The sequence below is a fragment of the Xyrauchen texanus genome, chromosome 45 (assembly GCF_025860055.1).
Source record: "Xyrauchen texanus isolate HMW12.3.18 chromosome 45, RBS_HiC_50CHRs, whole genome shotgun sequence".
Classification (NCBI taxonomy): domain Eukaryota; kingdom Metazoa; phylum Chordata; class Actinopteri; order Cypriniformes; family Catostomidae; genus Xyrauchen; species Xyrauchen texanus.
The window spans coordinates 21,071,715-21,094,593 of NC_068320.1; the positions used below are offsets into that span (position 1 = coordinate 21,071,715).

At 39.0% G+C, this 22,879-nt stretch overlaps 1 protein-coding gene across 2 annotated transcripts; it reads right to left on the bottom strand.

Annotated features, from left to right (window-relative positions):
- Positions 1-3,745: 3,745 nt before the first annotated feature.
- On the bottom strand, positions 3,746-22,352 carry aldh1l2 (aldehyde dehydrogenase 1 family, member L2). Of its 2 annotated transcripts, none has more exons than XM_052118501.1 (22): positions 22,254-22,352; positions 17,513-17,657; positions 13,068-13,302; positions 12,076-12,241; positions 11,657-11,758; positions 11,319-11,408; positions 10,674-10,808; positions 10,441-10,566; positions 10,253-10,344; positions 9,656-9,923; positions 9,239-9,366; positions 8,750-8,900; positions 8,599-8,669; positions 8,414-8,519; positions 6,912-6,999; positions 6,628-6,721; positions 6,364-6,463; positions 6,151-6,249; positions 5,856-6,021; positions 5,413-5,518; positions 4,021-4,220; positions 3,746-3,890 (listed from the first exon to the last, which is right to left on the bottom strand). In XM_052118501.1, exons 1-22 carry the CDS (start codon positions 22,254-22,256, stop codon positions 3,835-3,837), a joined length of 2,727 nt encoding a protein of 908 aa, XP_051974461.1. In that variant the 5' UTR covers positions 22,257-22,352; the 3' UTR covers positions 3,746-3,834. The 2 variants fall into 2 exon arrangements, with proteins under 2 accessions (XP_051974461.1, XP_051974459.1); XM_052118499.1 differs by lacking the exon at positions 22,254-22,352 and adding an exon at positions 18,786-18,925.
- Positions 22,353-22,879: the final 527 nt, after the last annotated feature.

A 22,879-nucleotide genomic window follows, 5' to 3' on the forward strand; every position in this document is an offset into this window, starting at 1 on the left:
CTGCCTGCTGACACTGGGGAATAGCACTGGACTCACTCAATTTCTGCCTATGGATGAAATATATTACTCCTCCAAGTGTGCTGGAAGCCTAGAGTCTGTTATTGGTTTGATATAAACCCAGATCAGTGATTGTTATGTCCTGCTGTTCAGGCAGACTCAATTGTGACTGCATATATGCAGAGAGTGACAGACATTCATTGTTTAAGAGTGGCATATTTGCCAAAACAAATGAAATGTCCCTCTGTTAAGCTCTGTCATGGTAATTGCAGAAAACAGTCTCAGTTGCGGATATTGAAAATCTGCACATTTTTCTTTTCTGTAGTTTCAGCATTTTAATAAAGAAAACTGTTTTTGTAATTGCCATTCTTTATTGTAAAAATGATTTACAGATGCTCATTTTTCATTTAGTCTGTTGTTGTAATACGGTTGTGTAGAATAAATGTTTGGCAGTGTGACTGCAGTATTTATCTTATACAGAAGACTGAAATACTGATATTTGCATAGAATAACCCTTCTGTCAAATGCATGTTGTCAAATCTTAATGCATAACAAAAACAAAATCATACAGTGATTATGAATCTGCAGAGAATACTTTGCAACATGTTTTCCTTCATGATAAAATTACCAATCATGTCACAAATACTTGATTGTTCACATTGTCAGGTTTACAGTGTGTGTGCGCAGCATTAAAAAGTGGAAGATATTGTAAGCCTTTTTTTGTACAAAATAAATTACTTGCAAAGAGAATAGTGTTTAAAGGTGTCATGACATAAGGAATCAAATTTTCCTTGATATTTTGTCATGTATGAGGTCATTTTACACAGTGCAAGTTTGAGGACTCCCAAGCTTCGACATCAATAGAAAAAGAGCATTTATTTAAACCAAGCTGGAAAAATGGCTTGTTTGGATTTTATGTTACGCGGACCAATACATCAGCAAAGAACTGCTACAGCAAGACATCAATGCACACTTTTACTACATCTTACCCTTTGCCTGCCCACTGGCACTCATTTAGAAAGGTGAAAACAACACAGATGGGCCTACCATTACTCTAAAGTGTACAACAAAGGGAACCTCCATAGGACACCTTCCTAAAAGTGCTTTGACCGTTATCCTGCATCTCACGACACTTTTAAAAGACACAATGCCAAGACATAATTCTTTAAAAGGAGATCCACATTCGGTGTCTTGCTGTTTTGAGTATAAAGGTGTCCTGGATGCGTTTTTTCTCCCATCCGAGTCATTTTTAATTGTTGGTCTATGTAAACATGCACTAGATATCTATGATCGTTTTGATGCCTTTTCGGTGGTGTGGAGAAGGATATAGCTGGAGGCAGAGCTACAAAAAGGGAAGAGAGCTCCAAATGCAACAGTGTGTGGAAGTGACACTACCTTTTGGAGTAACCCTGCCCCCTTCTGGAGTAGCCTCACACCCTTTTAGAAATCTCTGGCCTGCAGCACTACCTACTTGGTGATGTGTGCCATGTTTAAAGAGCGGAACATGTCCAAATTTTAAAAAGTGCTCCACTACTGCTTTCGGTTCATATCTGCGTGGATTGCTTGTGTTGATAATATGATTCAAGCTTTGCAAAGGAGCAGTTTTTGAAGGATGGGGCAGTTAAAAACACAATTGGACCAGATGGCAAAACTGCAAGTGATCAATTCCATTCACAGATTTTTCAAATGTCATGCCTGACTGATGTTTATGGTGCTGCTGTGCTTAAGTGAACAGTGTTAAATTTTCTTCTGATCGAGTTTCAAATAGGGCTGCAACTAACGATTATTAGAACGATTATTCGGCAATTATTGTAACGATTAATCATTAGCTCTGCTTCTATTCACCTGCTTCTCAGGTAAATTAATCTTTTTTAAAGGATTTTTATATATATATATTTTAATATTATATTCGACATTCTCAGAATTTTTTTTTCTTCTGCAGTATAGTTCCTAAAGTAAATGTGTATTGTTTTAAATTAGTTTTAGGTATTTTTATTGGAAAACAAGCCAAAAACAGTGTATAATGGGGCGAAGACTTCCTCTCTCACCTTTATGTTCACTTCAATTCATCTTTAACTCACAAAAGAAAACCTCTCTCTTATTAATAAAGCTGCGTATTGCCAATTTTCTTCATGATCAGAAATGCACAGTTACAAATATTATGATTCAATAAGTTGTGAGCCATCATGTTATAATCTAGTTGCATTAAGCATGACTGCTCAAGGGATGAGCGTCCCTGTGAAAGAGTGGTCATAAGTCAAATGCGGTTTCAATCTCTCCCCCTTACAGTAGATCGGGACATTCGCACAACTCATATAAGAGGCGCTGACTGCACAGAGAAATGCCAGTTTCGGAGTTTGTAGTTATTTACATGATCTGCTTCCTTATTATTTGAACTTTAATAAAGCTATAACGCATTAAATATAACTGCATTAAAGACGTAATGGCTGGGTGTTCCCTTTAAAGACGCTCGACAGTTTTGCCCCAGCGCCACTTATTCCACAAAGAGATTGCTTCTGTATTTACTTATTTTGTATGTTTGCAATTCCCTTATACTTACCTTATACATCACCTGAAGCTGTTTGGAAAGTTTAGAGTGCGTCTGGACTGTGAGCTGTGTAATTCTTTCTCTGTTCAGTCAGGCACAAGCTGCAGTGCTGCTCTCACGCAACATCATTAGAGTTTAATGTGATCTCATGTTACATTAAATGAGATCAAACGACTATTCGACAATGACAATTTTTTACTGTTGATGTTGTCGATAATGTTGACTAATCATTTCAGCCCTAGTTTCAAATATATATGTTACTTAATCAAAACAGTGAGCGTTTATGTAGAAGTTAAAAGGAGATGTTCAGGCCAAAACAGAGCGTTTCAGACATGGCTAGAGACAGGGTGGAAAATTATCAGTGAAGAGATATATATATATATATATATATATATATAACGTGTGTGTGTGTGTGTGTGCATATGTCATGACCCCTTTAAATTATTTCCTTTCAACATTTCCAATCATGTAACATCTGTCTGGAATGCAAAATTAAATATATTAAAAAACAATTAGTCTCATTCTCTAATAAAATATATACAGGTATATTAATTAAAATGTGATGTGAAAATGCTATGCATATTAAAAACCTTTAAGATCTAGAAATATGGTAATACGGATTTCATAAAGTGACAGTGATATGAAAGGCTTCCCTTAATGTGCACGTTATAATAATCCAGACCAGCTAATGATACTGTTGTGTTTTCTTCGTAAAATCGAATTAATTCTGCACCTTAAGTTAACTCATTAACATACTTGTTTTCAGCTTCTTGATCTGATGGCCATTAACTATATATTATATTTAAAGCTGAAGTATGTAACTTTTTCAGTGTTAAAATACTTTCTCATATCCCATCTTAATATGCAGTGACAACTATAAGTAAACCATTCATATGTTATTTTTTTTTCAATAACTAAACGCTTCGTCAATGTGGCAAAATAGAAAATCCTGTGTTTGTTCTGAGCGACCTGCCCCAACAATGTTACACAACCAATGGCGTGAGTTGAGGGCAGGACAATCTGACTGTTTGAACAACTGCAGGCAATGAGCAGATTCCGATCGGTGGTGCTATTTTTGCATAAATTAAATACTTCAGCTTTAAAAAAAAAAAGTGTGTCCCTCTCCAAGCATTAAGCAGTTCCAGAAAAATGGGAGATTATAAAAATGTAGGCACATTAGTGTAGTCCTGGCAGGAAATGCTCTTTTCCAATCAAACCTGCTTCAAGAAAAAGCCAAAGACAATAGATCACTTCTGTAGTTCTATCAAGAGTCAAGCTGCAGGCTTCTCTCAGTACTCCACTGTCACGGCTTTAGTCCGCAGGTACTCATGCAGGGCTGCCTCACCTGTATACACACATTCACAAACATTGTACTCACATGAGTGACCACATCTGTTTCTGATCAGGTTAAATATACTTGAAGAACTACATTGATCTGGAAGAGATTGTTCAGTGTGCGTTGTGCTTGGGCTTACCGAGGTCTTTGCCAAAGCCAGACTGTTTGAAGCCTCCGAATGGTGCTGCCACATCGGTTTTGTTGTAGGTGTTGACGAACACTGTTCCTGCCTCCAGTTTCTCACTGACGTACATGGCTTTGTTGATGTCACGGGTGAAAACTCCAGAGGCTAGACCGAACTCTGTGTCATTGGCTCTGCTTAAAACTCCATCTACATCACTAATAAACATAAAACAGGGATGCTGTATTGTTATTTTTAATGTTTTATGTGATGAAGCAAATTTCTTAGGCTACAGTATTACAAACCCTTGACCCAACTAACAAATTCTTGTTCTTAGAACGTTTTCCAAACGTTACATTTTGGTTGTTGGAATGTGAGAAGTCCAGTTCTTAACGTGAGCATAATGTTACTTAGATTGGTATGACATTCATGAAAATGTCCTAAAATCAGTTTTTAGAAAAAAAAAAAAAGTTAAAGGAATAGTTCACCTAAAAATTATAATGCACTCGTCATTGCCATCCCAGATGTGTATGATTATATTTTTTCTGCGGAACATTAACAAAGATATTTAGAATAATATCTCAGCTCTGTAGGTCCTCACAATGCAAGTGAATGGGTACCAAAACTTTAAAGCTTCAAAAAGAACAAAGACAGCATAAAAGTAATCCATATGACTCCAGTGGCTTAATATATATCTTCAGGAGTGATATAAATGTGGTAACAAACAGACTAGTATTTAAGTCCTTTTGTACTATCAATCTCCACTTTCACATTTTCTTTATTTTTGCTGATTCGCATTCTTCATGCATATTGCCCCGTACTGGGCAGGAAGAATTTATAGCAAAATAGGACTTAAATATTGATCTGTTTCTCACCCACACTTATCATATCACTTCTGAAGACATGGATAAAACCACTGGAGTCATATGGATTACTTTTATGCTGCCTTTCTGTGCTTTTTGGAGCTTCAAAGTTCTGGGCAACATTCACTTGCATTTTATGATCCTACAGAGCTAAAATATACTTCTAAAAATCTTCATTTTATGTTCAGCAGAAGAAAGAAAGTCATACACAGCTGGGATGGCATGAGGGTGAGTAAATGATGAGAATTTCCATTTTTGTGTGAAATATCACTTTCAAAATAAATCTGGTTTAAACGGCATACAAACAATGTGGCATGAAGCTCGTTCTCCAAACATGGTGAGAACTTTTATCGAATTCTAATAACATCAAAGGGATGTTCCATTAGTGTTTTTTGAAAACCTTTGTTTAACCTTTACTGACTTTAGCTTAAGTTGTTGGAATGTTCCCTGTTGGTTGGTAAGCTGAATTTCTCAAAAGCTCTTGCATGTCAGACTGCCATAAATAGAAAAATAATCAACCTACTAAGGACAAGGAAAGGCAGCTTACCCATCCTTGAATTTGGATACCACCATAACGGGACCAAATGATTCCTCTTTAGCGATAAACATGTGATCTTCAACATCTGTGAAAACCGTAGGCTCCATGAAAAAGCCTGTGAACATACATAAATGCACATCACAAATGAAATAATGCGCATGTGAATTATACAACTTCGGATTTTTTGAGCACTTAACCAAGCCACAAGCATAAGTGAACTTATTTAATAATAATAAAAAAAATTACTTTCTTTGTACGTCTCTTTCTTTTGTACTAGCTTATATACTATTCAAGCTACAAGTGTGATACTAAATACTATATATTGATGACATTTTTGTATGACTAATTGCTTATGGTCCTCATTTGGAAGTCGCTTTGGATAAATCACTGTCTGGCTATGACATGGTTAGATTTCATATGGTTTGGCTGGTGATATGGACTTAAGGTCCCACCTGGTCTGTCCACCTGTCTCCCACCGTAGACGAGCGTCGCCCCTTCCTTGATGCCAATCTCGCAGTACTCAACCAACTTGTCCAAGTGGGCCTTGTGGTTCTGAGGTCCATGATCTGTGGAGCGATCCAAAGGATCTCCAATCTTCATCTTCTTAATTTCCTCAACCTGAACACACAAAAACAATGTTATCATTGTATATCAGCAACACAGTAATGCTCATCTCAATCAAAACTATGATCTAAGGCTGGCCAAAATCTGCGTTATTTGGAGAATAAATTCAAATGAAACATGTACCACTCTCCTGATGTACTCGTCATGAATGGACTCCTCTATAAATAGCCTGCCAGCAGCGATGCAGTTCTCTCCTTTGTTGAAGAAAACAGAACTCATGCCCTGTTCAAAAACACAAACACACCCAGTTAAAGAGGCAGATGATCTTACTTATTAAGCCTTCTGTGATTCATGGGATCAAATGTCAATCTTCTGTCAGTAGATTTCTTCTCTCACCATCCTCACTGCCTTGTCCATGTCACAGTCACTGAAGATAATGAGGGGAGATTTGCCACCCAATTCCAGAGACACCTTCTTCAAGTTACTGACTGCACAGCTGCAACAGATATAAGATCATCAATTGGAAACTCTTTCAGATTTCAATGTACAATGAGTAAGAGCTGGTACAAACATGAAAATCACTAACCCTTTGGGTAAACGCAACATTTTTAGACATTTAAGAGCTGTCTAGTAGTACCAAATACAGCCCTACTGACTTACCTTTTCATGATCTGTTTGCCGATGGGAGTGGAGCCTGTGAAACCCAGTTTACGGATATCAGGGTGATCAGACATCCTCTGCCCAACCAGACCACCTGAGAGAAAGAGCATCAGTCATCAAGGAGAAATAAAAAATAACACTGACCTTATACAATAATATGAAAGAGGGCCCAAAAAGTAACAAAATATATATGCAAGCACACATACAATCAATTGCGCATCTCAAACATTATTGTGAACATGTGCTGTCCATAGAATGGGATAGTGTTTTGTTGATATATTTACCTGATCCTGGTAAAATGTTGATCACGCCCTTCGGAATGCCAGCTATGACTGTCAGCTCTGCAAACTTCAGTGCAGTCAGAGGGGTTACCTGGACAATTAAACAAATTTGAACTCAAATCAATGTCCACTTATTTACTTGGTAAGTAGCCACGTAATATGCAGGATATTCCCTGTTGGGGTTTATTTTGCAATAATGGCCACATGATTGTACATTTTCCCCTACATAATGTTGACTAATCAACCAGGCATCTAACAACTGACTAGTTGATTAGTGGGGTCAACTACAATCATAAAATTTTTTTGTGGTGGTGTTTTTTTTCTTCTCCCCTTTTTGGAATGCCCAATTCCCAATCCGCTTTAAGTCCTCGTGGTGTGGTATTGACTCGCCTCAAACCGGGTGGCGGAGGATGAATCTCAGTTGCCTCCACGTCTCAGACCGTCAGTTCATGCATTTTATCACGTGGCTTGTTGAGCGCGTTACCGCGGAGACCTAGCGCGTGTGGAGGCTTCACGCTATTCTTCGTGGCATCCATGCACAACTCACCACGTGCCCCACCGAGAGCAAGAACCACATTATGGTGACCATGAGGAGGTTACCCCATGTGACTCTACCCTACCTAGCAACCGGGACAATTTGGTTGCTTAGGAGACCTGGGTGGAGTCACTCAGCACACCCTGGATTCAAACTCGTGACTCCAGGGGTGGTAGTCAGTGTCAATACTTGCTGAGCTACCCAGGCCCCCAGTGGTGGTGGTTTTAATATTAGACACAATTCTCAAATTAAATGAGATACACAACTTCTTAGAGAGCATTTTTGTTTGATGATAGCTCGCTGAGCTTAACAGTGAATAAAAGTCAGCACAGCAAAATACCCTACAAGAAGTTTTGTCTCTTTCATGCTCTTTTTATGCACTGTTATTAAAGCAAAGCGCTGCATCAACAATACATTTCAAGACGTCCACTGTTAGACGTTAATGATGTAATTCTCTGCTAGGAGTAATATTCCCGTATATTTGTGAGGTAATGTGGAGAGATTAAACACTTTTGCTGATTCTGTTTAAATAAATAGTGGCAGAAAACGTTTAAACTACTTTATGTTGTGAACTAGATTATCTTTATAGTTCTGTGTTTTTGAATGTGCAACAAGGATCCCCATGAAGCACTCTGGTTACATTAAAGTGCTTCATTCCGCATTCAGGATGCACATAAGCAGTTTTGTGCAAATTTGAATTGGAGCCTTTCTTATATCTTACTTTGTTAGTTTTGTGAAATAAGTTCTTTAGCCTTTTTATTGGTTGAATATCCATCAGTCATTATGTTGTAGTGCTGCACTCTGCATCCTTATTTCCCTCTAAATGGCATCTGATCTGGGTCATGTGAACAATCTAATTATACGTTATTATCCTTAAAGACTAGTCCTTCGCACAACAGATTACCTAGTGGATTATGAAAATTGGTAGTTTTGCACATCCCTAATATACATTTGTGTTTGTGTGGATTACCTGTGCAGGTTTCAAGACGAGTGTGTTTCCAGCTGCCAGACAGGCTGCGCTCTTCCACGCCAACATCATCAATGGATAATTCCATGGAATCACTATTGCACACACACTGAGACACAAACACCATATTGCACCTTTATTCTAATGACATAATGTGCATGAACACACAAATATGTATATTCCCTCACCCCAGAGGCTCTTTCTTGGTATAGGTGAGGTTCCGGTTTGGCCTGGCTTGGTTGATGGGTATCGTTGAGCCCTGGAAACAGGATATGATGTGTTAGTGATCAGACGTTACAGGATGTATGCAACACAGAACTGTATATTGAACACACACACCTGGATCTTGTCACACCAGCCTGCAAAGTATCTGAAGGTCTGAATGGACATGCCCACATGGGTTTTTAAAGCCAGTGTATAAACAGCACCAGAGTCAATTGCCTCAATAGTGGCCAGCTCTTCCTGATGTTCTTCCATTAGGTCAGCCAGACTGCATGCATGTGTAAACATAGATGGATTACTATACGAGTAGTACAAACCAAAACATTGATGTAAATTCCACTTAGATTTATTTAGAATAACTGCACTGTCCCAAATGGCTTAAATGATCATAAAGACAAACAAATGTCAAACAAATGCATTTTGGACTTTTAATAGCAATGTATAACTACTGTATGTTTGTTTTGCAACTATATTTGGCTTTTTATATCTATGACAAATATATTCAACAAAATCTCTTTAAACAAACCATCTTAGTAACAAAAATGTGCAAAAACACACACACACACACACACACACACATTATGGTCCACTGGCTGAAGATATTACCGGTAGAGCAGCCTGCCCCTGTCACGGGGGTTCATCTTGCCCCAAGGCCCGTTGTTAAAGGCCTCTTTGGCTGCACTAACCGCTCGGTCCACATCTGCCACTGAAGCATATGACACCTTACAGATCACCTGAAAGACACAACAAAACCATTAGGGGCTGTTCAGACTGAATGCGTTCTTGCGCTAAAAAAGCTAGAATAGAACCGAACACATGTGTTTCTAGACACGTTAAAAGCTGAAGTTCTTTTTAAAATGACATGGCATTTAAAAAATGACTCTGTAAAAATAGCGAGATGCAGCAAAATGGTCAAAGACGTCCATCTAGTGCATGTTTACATAGTAAAACTATAAAAAAAAAACATGGAGGCTGATGGATGCAAAGCACGATCGGTGTGAATTACCACTTAGGCATGCTTACCGAACCATCTGTGGGGTTCACAGTGTTGTACGTCTTTCCATCTTCTGCATCTTCAAACGTGCCGTTGATGAAACACTGATAAGGCATCTTCAGGGTCATGTTATTGACATCTTTTGTTACATAATCAATGACCAGCTCCTCTTCCTGGTCTTCTCCGCGCAAGCGTCGAACGAACATCTGGATGAAACTTTGGAAGGTGGTGGCCATGTAAACGTCTTCGTTCTGAAGCTGAACTCCACTGCATTTCTGCTTTACTTCCTCCACCAATCTGAACAAAACAATCACATCGTCAAAAGAGCCCACCCCATGTCTCTATTTTATCCTGATCCCTAGATATGGCTAGGTTTTTTTTTTCATCCACCAGGTGAAAATTGGAAGTCCAGTCACTCAGATAGAAAAGTAACAGCACACCTATTCTTAACAAGCTGCATGATTTGAGGTATCATTCATGTCTGTAGCACAAATGGTGCAGGACAAACTACATGCTAAAGTTTAATACTTAGGGTTAGGGTTGTTCAAATCCCTAACCTTAAGTGTGAGTAAGAGCAAATGTCAAAAGTTCAAAGAAAAAATATTAAACTTAGAGGTCAGACCCACCTGACCACATCCATTGAGGCAGCTCCTGACTTAAAGAAATCTGTTGTATCTTCAACTGCTGGTACATTACTCAGAATGCCTTTCCAGATCGCCTAGACAACCAAGCAACAAAAGAAAAATGCTATATTTGATACAAAAAAATAATAAGTATCGATTGTCTTGAAGCACATAAACATGAATATACACACCCTGATCTCCTCAGCCATTTTATTCTCAACATCTGTGAGATCCAAACTGGTAGTCTCCTCTGATGAGAAATATTTGGATGCTGAAATCATCTTTCCATCCTCAAACTGCAAATTCTTCACTTGGAGCTGTACAGCCATATACATTAACACAATTAATCTTCTTTACAATGACAAAGGTCTTTTTTTTTTTAAATAAATGAGAGTAAAGACTTAAATAAACACTAGAGACTAACTGCTTTTCCGTCAGATCCAAACAGAACAAGTCCAGATTTGGTGATGAGTCCGGGCTGAGACGCCCCCTCCAACTCTACTGGCTGACCAGTGGGCACTGACCCTCCCAGCATCGATGAGCTGTACAGCGTTACTGGCTACAAGACACAAGTACATTCCCATCCATTAATTAAGACGTCATCTGCTTATCATTTGTAAGATTTTATCAATGATAATTCAGAAATATTAATAATCAAATGAACAGCACAGGGCCTGGGTAGCTCAGCGAGTATTGATGCTGACTACCAACCCTGGAGTCGCGAGTTCGGATCCAGGGTGTGCTGAGTGACTTCAGCCAGGTCTCCTAAGCAACCCGTGATAAAATGCACAGATTGACGGACTCAGAAGCGGAGACAACTGAGACTTGTCTTCTGCCACCCAGATTGAGATGAGTAACCACGCCACCACAAGGACTTACTATGTAGTGGGAATTGGGCATTCCAATTGTTTTTTGGAACATTTAAGGGGAAAAAACATTTTCACACTTCAAGATCCAAAGATGAAACAGCTCTATAATTAAACAGTGTCTCAATGAAGTTGTTTGTGTTGTAGGCTGTTTGTCTCATGCATTTTAACGTACAAAAGTGTGTGTTGTTTAAAGAGCGCACCTTTCCATCAATGACAATCCAAGCACCTGGAACTTTATCATGACCACGGATCCAGTTATGGATGGCCTCAGCCGGCTGGGCCATATTCACCTTTACAAAAGAAATCAAAGAGAGTATAAAAGTGCAAAATCCCTCCCAAAAATATTCTCACACATTCATGAACTCACAAATATGTCGCAAGTAATACAGCTGCATAACTAGAGTTTACATTAGAGTTTGTCCAAAACAAATCACAGTCTAATTAGGTTACAGAAAATAACTTTAGAAATTTGAGAGAAAATAAATTAGAAATTTGAGAAGAAAAGGTTTCTAAAATGTCAAAGAATTAGGTTTATCACCATAGCATTGGATTTCTTCTGGATGCCCTCATAACTGGCTCCTTCTTCAGACTGAGGGATCTTAGGAGCTTTGCCATCTGCAATGAGCTCTACAGCTTCTACCTGTGTGAACAAGAACCACACACATTTATAAGTGAAAGCACAGATTCATGAACCACAAAAATCTGAATAAGTGAGTCAAAATCTCATATTTAACTTGGTTTTAAACAATAACTTTTTCATATTTCTTAGTGGTGGTGGCATAGTGGGCTTAAAGCACACTTGTCCTTGAACAAGGCACTTTACTCCAGGTTGGTCTGGGGGATTGTCCCTGTAATAAGTGCACTGTAAGTCGCTTTGGATAAAAGCATCTGCCAAATGCATCCTTCTTACAGCATCAGAGAATTACAGTATGTTAGAAAGAACAATGAGAAAGTTACCATGGCCTTAATGCCCTCTGGAAATAGGAAGCGGTTGTAGAGTGTGTCCACAGTATCGTTTGGTTCAACTGGGCATTCCCTCTGCAGCAGGATGGGACCAGTGTCCAAGCCATCATCAGCCCAGAATATACTGAATCCTGCTTTCTTATCACCTTCGATTAGTGTCCTGCACACGCAGATACACACACATATACCGTCCATTTCAAAACAGTAAGAAGAGATCACAGAAAGACAGCACACTCAGGAAGTGACACGTTATTGTTAATGTAACGTTAATTTTAAGGTGATATTCAGCACTATAAATTAAAAGATCTTTGGATTAATCTTATCATCTATTATGACATTGTATTTAATTATTTTTTATTTTTTTCCACCCTTTTTCTCACAATTTGGAATGCCCAATTCCCAATGTGCTTTTAAGTCCTCTTGGTCATGTAGTGATTCGCCTCAATCCGGGTGGTGGAGGACGAATCCCATCTGCCTCCGCATCTGAGACCATCAACCCACGCATCTTATCACTTGGCTTGTTGAGCGCGTTGCCACGGAGACATAGCACGTGTGGAGGCTTCACCGCGGCATCCACGCTCAATTCACCACACACCCCACCGAGAATGAACCACATTATAGCGACCACGAGCAGGTTACCCCATGTGACTCTACCCTCCCTAGCAACCGGGCCAATTTGGTTGCTTAGGAGACCTGGCTTGAGTCACTCAGCATGCCCTGGTATTCGAACTAGTGAACTCCAGGGGTGGTAGTCAGCGTCTTTTACCACTGAGCTACCCAGGCCCTGTGACATTATATTTAAAAAACATAACATGCGTAATGATATGACACCTTTAATGCTTGTTTTAATCTTTGTTGGGCTAATACTGTATATCAATATTGTTTATTACAGTATAGAGGTGAAAGGTTACAAAATCTAATAGGGATATGTTAAAATCACACATACTCTATGAAATACTATAAACACACATGCAAATAAACCTTACCAGTTAATAGAAGAGGCTCCTCTGTGTTTGGGCAGGATGGAGGGGTGGTAAATAATGGAGCCATATTTGGGGAAGTCGATCACATTCATGGGGATGAACTGGGAGCAAAAGGGCATGACATTCAGATCGGCGCCTACTGATTTGTACGCCTCCACCACCTCAGGGATGGGCTGACCCTTCACCCGCCACCGTGGGAACTTAAACACCGGCGTCCCGTCTTTCTCCGCCACCACAGCTGAAGGTCAGACAGGACAGACCGAAGACAGTTTAGTGTGATATCTGGATTTAAACTAGGTCACATCTGGCATATTCAGACTTTAACTTTGGTGAATAAGGAGCCAAGATCAAGACTTATCAGTTAAATGTTATGGGACCTTGGCTTTTATCTCTAAAATTAAATAAACTGTAAACAGTGGTAACCTGCAATTTTTACATTAAGAGTTACCTAATCTAACCCTACCCTTTTCAGTGTAGACATCTATAAATGTTTTGTTCATAAACCGCTACAGTTGGCAGAGTTGTAATAGATTCAAGCTCTGTAGCAACTAATTAATAGTACACACAGAACTTCCCCACCGGAGTATGGTAATTGAAACAGAAATGCATACTAATTAGCACATTGCATAATTGGGTTTTTTGCAACTCCAGTTGGACAAGTTCTGTAGTTGTTGAGTTTATTGTCTTCCCTAGTTTCCCTCAACAGATTACAAATTCAAGCTACTAACCCAAACTTCATGTAACCTAAACTTTATCCCACCAGGGGTTTACAATCTTTACAGACCCAGGGATCCCCGTTACAAAACAGATCTCAGTAACACTTTATAATAACTAAGCTTTAACTAAACTATGTACTATATAACGATTAACAGATAAATAGCAAATGTGACATAGCATGTGTGGAGGCTTCACGCTACTCTCCACAGCATCCATGCATAACTCACCACGTGACCCACCGAGAGCGAGAACCACATAATGGCAACCACGAGGTGGTTACCTCATGTGACTCTACCCTCCTTAGGAACCGGGCCAATTTGGTTGCTTAGAAGACCTGGCTGGAGTCACTCAACACACCCTGGATTAGAACTTGCGAATCCAGGGGTGGCAGTCAGCGTCTTTACTCGCTGACCTACCCAGACCCAATAGCAAATGTTACTTTAAATAGTTTCAAATATCATGAACATTTATGGACCCCTGGATGAAAATCCTGGACCTAAACTACAATAAAACTAATTATTTACAAAGGAATATGTACAGTAATTATAAGTGCTTAGGCTAATTGAAAGCCATTAGTCTCTGGGCATGCCCTGCCAAAAGCTTTACCTAATAAAACAGCTGCCTCTGTCTGGTCAACGATTTGCATTCCTTCAGTAATTTCATTGACTGTTCCTGTCATGGATGTGGTGGTAGACATATCCATGTTTAGTGAGATATAAGTGATATCTCACTCTTATCACTCACACTTCCTGCTAGGAATGAGGAAGTCTAAGCATGGACATAGCTTGGAAATGATTGGCCATTCAGGCTGTCAAGAACAAGTGGGTCTGATCATTTGTTCTCACATACGTCACAAAGGCTTACATCATCAGGGAACTTTTCACCTCTAAATGCTTCACACCACTTTTCACCAAAACAATCAGATCATTATGTGGAATGCACTATTTAAACAAACCTCTTTGACAACACTGAACTGGCTTAGCACCTCACACAAACATTACCACAGACACAAACTCAATGTGAGCCAATGGGATGTTCAGGAATGCACTCCTGAACGTCCTAAGTAGGACACTAGACTCAAACCACACTTACTATTTCCACCAGGTATCTATGAAGGTACTACAGGGCATTCATGGACTGATATAACATAGGCCTATATACATTTTTCGAAAAAAATATCAGTATTTTTTTTAAATATCTCTAAACGTGATTTTATTTGAACCCTTTAAGCTCTGATGGGCTGGCGAGAAAAAAACATTATCGTCAAAATATTAACAACTACATTCTTGACCAACAAACACTTGCCCCCTTCTTGTTTTTGTTTTTTTGTGTGTTATAAGCCTTTAATTTTGGGTATGCCACTGAAACAGGAAATCTTTAAAAACACCTTCAGATCTTAATGGAGTGGTGGTGGCGTAGTGGGGTAAAGCACATAACTGTTAATCAGAAGGTCGCTGGTTCGATCCACACAGCCACCACCATTGTGTCCTTGCACAAGACACTTAACTCCAGGTTACTCCGGGGGGATTGTCCCTGTAATAAGAGCAAGTCGCTTTGGATAAAAGCGTCTGCCAAATGCATAAATGTAAATGTAAAGTGTTAAACCTCGGCCTCTCCACACTAATAGGTTTTGTTTGAAAAACGCATTAATTTCGCCTCTCATAGTACGACGGCATTTACCGAAAACATAGACTTTTGTAAAGGCTCTCCATAACCACATACTTTGGAAAATGATGGCATTAAGAAACTTAAATGGATTAGTGTGGATGTGGCCTTAATATGGATAAATTATGATCAAAGAAACAACCAGATTCGGTTGTTTTTATTGACTGTTAAGGCATGGTAAATGTACTGTCACTCATACCTTTTCACAGCAAAATTGATGATGAAAAATGTGACGTGGGTGGAAGCTGAGCAAATGTGAAAGCAGCAAAAAATACTGCCAAGCAGTAGGGCTGAAACGAATAGTCTACGTTATTGACAACGTCGACAATCAAAAACTGTCAACAAATATGTAATTCTCGAATAGTCATTTGATCTCATTCAACATAACATGAGATCACATTAAACTCTAACGATGTTGCGTGAGAGCAGCACTGCAGCTTGTGCCTGACTGAACAGAGAAAGAATTACACAGCTCACAGTCCAGAAACGCACTCTAAACTTTCCAAACAGCTTCAGGTGATGTAGATCGCTAAGTATGAGGAAATTATAATGCAAACATACAAAATAAGTAAATACAGAAGCAATCTCTTTGTGGAATAAGTGGAGCTGGAGCAAAACTGTCGAGCGTCTTTAAAGGGAACACCCAGCCATTACGTCTTTAATGCAGTTATATTTAATGCGTTATAGCTTTATTAAAGTTCAAATAATATGGAAGCAGATCATGTAAATAACTACAAACTCCGAAACTGGCATTTCTCTGTGCAGTCAGCTTCTCTTATATGAGTTGTGCGAATGTCCCGATCTACTGTAGGGGAGAGACTGAAACTGCACCCGGCTGAGGCACACATATTTGCAGTGAATTTCTTTACTGAATTAAATAGAATAAAAAGATTTTTCCCCTTAAATTCAGTGAATGTCATTTAGAGGTATTTTTAAAAGATGATTACATCCTCTTTATTGTTAGCAAGTATGTTTAATACAACCTTTTAAGTCGGGGCACAAGCTGAATAATTGGTTAAGAGCTAATGATTAAGCGTTGCAATAGTCGCTGTATAGTCAAATAATTGGTAGATTAATCGATTATCAAAATCAGTATTTGCAGCCCTACCAAGCAGCCTCTTTTTAATGCTGCACTTCATACTCTGGCAGAGTGAAGTTTGAGAGAAGAAAGAAAAAAAAATATATATATAAACACACACCACTAAAATGATACGCTTGGCCATTGTGTATTTTCAGTGTATCTTTGAATGACGCACCGACTACTCAGAGGTCACTACCAAACCAAGCAACTTCCTATTGGTCAACACGCCGAATGTTCGGTGCAAAGTTTATCAAACTTGAACTCCACGTGAAATCCGCGAGGGGAAATTCTTCGTCACCTGAAGTACATTGCATGGAATTCACGATTGCAAGCATTCCCAGTGAGATGAATGTATTTCGCATGCAGAATTTCTGTAAATAATTTTCCCTCTCGGATTTCACGTGGAGTTCAAGTTTGGTGGACATCGACAGGCGAATTCACCGCATTGACCAATAGAGCAGGCTGCTCGACGATACATTTTTTGCAGTTTTCACACGCGCTCAACCTCTGCCCACGCAATCTTCGCCCACAGAATTTTGCTGTGCGAAGGTATGCGTGACCGCAACTTAACACCATCATTAAACAAATGAAAATCCCTTTCTGTCTGACAAAAACAGCAATGGCAAAGCAATTAAAAGTAGATAATAGAAAATAGATAATATATATTAAAACATTATTTTTATATTAGGGGGTCCCTGGGTTGGAAGGAAAGGCTGACAACCTGAATACCAAGGACATTATTGCTTATTAATACAACTATGGCCTTTGTTTCATCCTCCACAGACCATACAAATTTCCTTAGAGCCATTTAAAGGAGAAGACTGTCTTAACATTCCCCCTTCATACATACTCTTCTCTCTACTACTTTAATAATGGTACACAATTTCATTCGGATTCTTGCAAATGGTATGTTTACCAGTGTGGGTCTGTGCCTTCCCAGCCATAATAAAACTCACTGTCCCACCCCCACCCAACTGACACTCACCCAGGGGGTCCGCCTTGCCATCCTTATCAGGAACTGTGAAAACGCCCACCACTTTATGGCCCTGCTTGCGGAGGTTTGTATACACTTCCTGTCCAAACAAGCTCTGGCCAATCAGGGCCAACTTCAGCGTATTTTGGTGGTAAGCCTGTATAAAAGAGAGTAAAGTTTGATTTTAAACATATACATATATACACACACATATATATATATATATATACACACATACACACACACACACACACACACACACACACATAAGCCAGAGAGTGTAGTGGAAAATGTTGTTATTGGATATCCCTAACCACAATTTCTAATAACTACGAAAACATTGCAAAGACTTTTAACTGAATAACTGTGTAATACACTCAAGATACTTTTATTACTGTGTAACCATCATTGTGGTTTACCGTAAACTGTCACTTGCAATAAAGTACAAAACATGATAATTTTTTATGTCCCACTTCATAATAAAACCCCTTTGGTTTCCAGTTTCTAACACCCTCCCCCATGTTAAACAGAATGTATTCGTGTGTGACAAAATTGATCAAATTACCCATGCATCAAAGTCTCAGCTGGAAAGTTTCAAGCAGTTAAATGATACCAGTGCGCATGTGCGTCAGGGAGAAATTTAAATCAATGGAGCAGCATGATACACTTTTGCATTACTATAAATACTATACAACAGAGCTAAAATCAAGAGATCCACTAAAAGGGATGACCAGCTCAAGCTTTGACACACTGCTTGAATGTATTGAACAAGTTTATTATGGTTTGTCATGACAACAAAATGTTTACATATCCATGCATGCACATGTGATGAGTTGATAGTTTGTGGTCTAGTAGTGACATGAGTAACATGATCTGCGCTCATATTCTCGCCGTCTTGCTGATGCAACTCGCCAAAGATCTGTCCACTGGAAGTAATCCGACCAAGAGCAACGTGGCAAACACTGTACATCAAGCCAGTTGAACCATATACATGTCCTATATCAATATACATTCATTTATATTGTGCATAATGCAGAATCAAAGCAGCAACACTGCATTAAGACGTTGGGCAATATCAGTTGACAGCATGCTGACAATAACAAAGGCTTATTCTGTGCATGGAGAAACCCTGTTTAATATTGTTATTGTAAATTGTCCGACGTTTATAAACTTTTTTTATGGTCTATGCATGAGTCTGTCCTCCATACAGTGCATGTGCACCTATGCATTCATTCATTCATTTATCTATAGCAAAAGCCACAATGCAAAGCAGCAGGTTACTCACAGAGCTCATGGAGAATTTCCTGATGATCGCACCAGCCGTCCACAACATGGCGAAAATATAGTGAACAGAAAAATAAAAAAAATCGCGTTTATAGAATGGGCTGGCGTGCTGGAAACATGCGGTTGACAGTCTCTATTCTCAGTTGTGCCAGATGAACCAGACTGAACCGACGTGCACGCGAATTCTGGGGCGTGCGCGCCCCCGTGCGCTATTCCTTACGTCACGACAAGATCTTGGGGGGGGGGTCTCGTTACATCAGCCCCTGAATCAGCAATCGGGCCAAAGTATTTTTCATGGCAAGGCAGGCCACTCGGCGGCAATTTTGGGAACACTCCCAGGCAGCTATTTTCTATGTAAACAAGCGGCATAAAAGTACAGCTACTATCAACTTGAATGGAGAAAGGCCGAACTCTCTAAAACGGTCAAGATTACGACCAATGAACATATTTCAAAATAGCAGTAAAATCTGACAACAACAGTTTCATCAATTTTACTTCTTTCACGCTATTTCCCGGCTGGTGTATCAGCTAATGCGCATGGGCGTTCTCGAGTTGATTGCCGATGTCTTTACATACAAGGTGATTGGCTATTATACAAGTAAGGCGGGACTTCAGCTGCCATACTGGGTGTTCCAATTTCTCCCAGTCATTATAACAGAAGTGCTCGGTCTCGGGCTAAATAGTATCTGTGCCTCGATAATAGAAATACATTTTTAAAAAAATTCTGTATTGGTGCACTGAGGACCCAAAATAGGCACTCGTGAGCATCCTTCTGAGTGCTAAAATGTTAAAGAATTAGTTCACCCAAAAATTATAATTCTCTCATGATTTACTCACCTTAAAACCATCCCAGATGTGTATGTTTTTCCTTCTTCAGCAGAATCAAAATGAAGATTTCTATAAGCACATTTCAGCTCTGTTTGTCCATAAAATTAAAGCAAATGGGTGCCATGATGCTGCTGGCTGTTTGATGGTCAAAAGTCATATTTAGGCAGCATAAAAGTAGTCCACATTTGGACTCAATTGATGTCTTCTGAAAGAAACTGATAGGTTTGTGTAAGACACAAATCGATAATTAAATTGTTTTTAACTTTAAATTATTGCTTCCTCCCACCACTGTATTGCTGTTTGAAATTACGTTCATTCCTCTGTTGTATTCAAAGTGTGTGCTTCCAAACATTGTGCTTATGTCGCATGACAGCTCTGTGATTGGTCAACTGGTAGCAGGAAGCATTTTTTTAAAGTTCATAAAGTTTGAATTATTAATTTATTTTTTACAGTCTTATTGATTTGCTTCAGCAGACATTAATTGATCAACAGGAGTCATGTGGATTTCCTTTATGCTGCCTAAATATGACTTTTGGACCTCATCAAACAGCCAGCAGCATCATGGCACCCATTCGATTTCATTGTATGGACAAACAGAGCTGAAATGTGCTTATAGAAATCTTCATTTTGGTTCTGCTGAAGAAGGAAAGACACACATCGGTGTAAAGGTGAGTAAATCATGAGAGATTTATTTTTGGGTGAACTAATCCTTTAAATCAGCCACCCTGCGATTTCATTGACTGAAGGCCACATCAAGTGTGCCATTTGGGATAGAGCATACCATTACTGCGTGCACGTTGTGTTATGAGCGGTGTGAGGACAGCATTTTTCTGCTGCTGCTTAGCAAAACAACTTGATCTCATTCATTTTCAATGAGAGCTGTTGATTTAAACAGTTTGACTGTTGAAACGAATGACAGCAATTTCTGCAATTAGATATGGGCGTGTCCAAAGTACTTGAGAAAATCAGAGACCATTTAGCTTGAGAAGGAACATTTGTATTCAAATGAATGGGAGAAATTGTAGCACCCAATAGGGCGGATGTAGAACCGGAAGGCCTGCCTTACAGGTAAAAGAGCCAATCACCTTTTATGGTGCTTTAAGTCCTCCTGGGAAGTTCATACTTAAATTGTAGCTACTTTGTCGCTGCATGTCGCAGTGGCTGGTGATTAGGTCGCTAGTGGTGTGTATAGAGAGTCTAAATAGCACTGTTTCTTTACAATTAATATTATTATTAAAATATTAGGATCGTAAGCTCGATCTCTCGTATTGGCTGTTGCTTCTGAAAGTCGCTCTTCTTTTGCAAAAAGTTAAATATTTCTCAACTTTGTCGCCTCTCTGGACATTAATGCTTTATCTATCTATTGTATCATTATTGTGAGGCCACATATAATGATGGGAAATGTAGTTGTTGCAAACACTTGTCGCTGTATTAACCAGCTAAATTATGCTTATTTTCTAATAAGTTTTATCGTATTTATTCTTCATTAACGGTACAACAAATTGCACAAGCACTGAACTGCAGTCAGAATCCTTAAGTAAAACTAAATTATTACCAATAACAATTTGTTTCCGCCATGATTCTTAAATCAACACGCCCCAAACTCAGAAAGTCAGTGCTCGATGAAAATACAGAGTTTCACACTCGTAATTACTACTTTGCGGTGGCATTCATGTGCATTCAACTATTAAATACGATCATTCCGACATGTCTTGGAAGCGCTGTCGATCAACTCCAGAACGCGCATGCGCATTAGCTAGGCAAGCTGGGAAAATAGCGTATTTTAGCGTGATATCAGGTACAGAAGCACCATTTACGATACCATTGTCTGATTTATCTGCTGATTTGAAGTATGTTCATGATCTTGACCAACCGTTTGAGAGATGTCGGTCTTCCCCATTCAATTATATAGGAGCTGTCCTTTAACGCCGCTTGTCTGAATAGAAAATAGCTGCTGGGAGCGTTCCAAAGATGACAGCCGAGTGAACGGACTTGCCTTCAAAAGGACTTTGAACTGGAAAGCCTTCTGAAAGGGACTTTGGAAAGTTGAGGAAGGTTTAGTTGCTGTGAGCGATTTCACTAACATAATTTAAAAAAATATGCGTGGAAAAAAAAGAGTTCGCAGTCTGATTCGTAGTATTAGATCGTATGGTTAATAATTTAATGCACTGAGCACTGCAGTAGTTAAATATAAATACACTCTCCCCAGTAAAATGTTTATTTATAGCGAAAAGAAAACGAATTCCTTGTCGAATCAGAATGGCATCTCAGGTTTACTGGCAACGGGTCTCATTTTCATCAGATTTTCAATTTATGGCCAGACATGAAGTCCACCAATAATGAAGTGACACTGGTAGGAACGCCCACAAGCGCCTTCAATGTGCAGAAACAAACTGAAGATGAAGTCGCTGCCTTGGGTGTATGTTGCTTTTAGAGCTTCGTGCACAGCGTAAAGATAGACAAATAACTTTCGCAATATAGCATTTATGTAATAAACATTATAACTGTTTGATAGTGAGCTCTTGTGCTGTAATGCAGAATTACGTGCATACCTACGACGGTTAAGTTCTAAAACTAACGATGATTTCATGTTAGTAATTTAGGTGCACCAACAATTATAAATCAAAGAATCATATTTTACCATTATTGTGAGGTGAAAATGAGGATCCTCTCTGCTAGCAGTCACACGTCCCAGACCTTTGACTGAAACTGAATAGCAAAAGATCTGGACCGCACAGCAATCAAGATCCGCCCACTTAACTGACATGTCAAGACAAAAACAACTGTGATTGATCGCTTGACATGTTCCACTCGGGGGGTGGTATGAGTAAAATAAGGTCTGCAATAAACATTACTTGAGATTCCTGGGTTTTACTTGCATAATGGCATGGCATAATGTTGACAGGGTTGGGGGGTTACTTTTAAATGTAATCCGTTACTAATATAGATTACTTAGCTCAAATGTAATCATTAACTTAATCTAGTTACCTCAATAAGAAAGTAATGTAATCACATTTCATTTAGTTACCTTTTTGATTTCCTCTAGATCGCATAAGTGAATAAAGTCAAGAGAAAAGCACCTTCTGAATGCAAACAAACTGTTTGAGTAATGTTATGAGTGATGTAGCTATTATTATATACAGTATAAGAAGAAAACAGGGACAGTGCCTCTTTAATAGGAAAATCAAATATGTTAAAATGTAGACCAACTCTGCACTTTTAACCTAATCCGGTGATCTGTTACAGAAAATCGTTTATTTTCTCATC

Excerpts from the sequence above, each read along its gene's own strand:
- aldh1l2 (XM_052118499.1), bottom strand. The coding sequence starts at position 18,833 with ATGTTGTGGACGGCTGGTGCGATCATCAGGAAATTCTCCATGAGCTCT. Across the intron at positions 6,464-6,627 it reads GGCAAACAGATCATGAAAAG|CTGTGCAGTCAGTAACTTGA; the intron begins GTAAGTCAGTAG and ends TATCTGTTGCAG. Across the intron at positions 4,221-5,412 it reads GTATCCAAATTCAAGGATGG|TGATGTAGATGGAGTTTTAA; the intron begins GTAAGCTGCCTT and ends TATGTTTATTAG.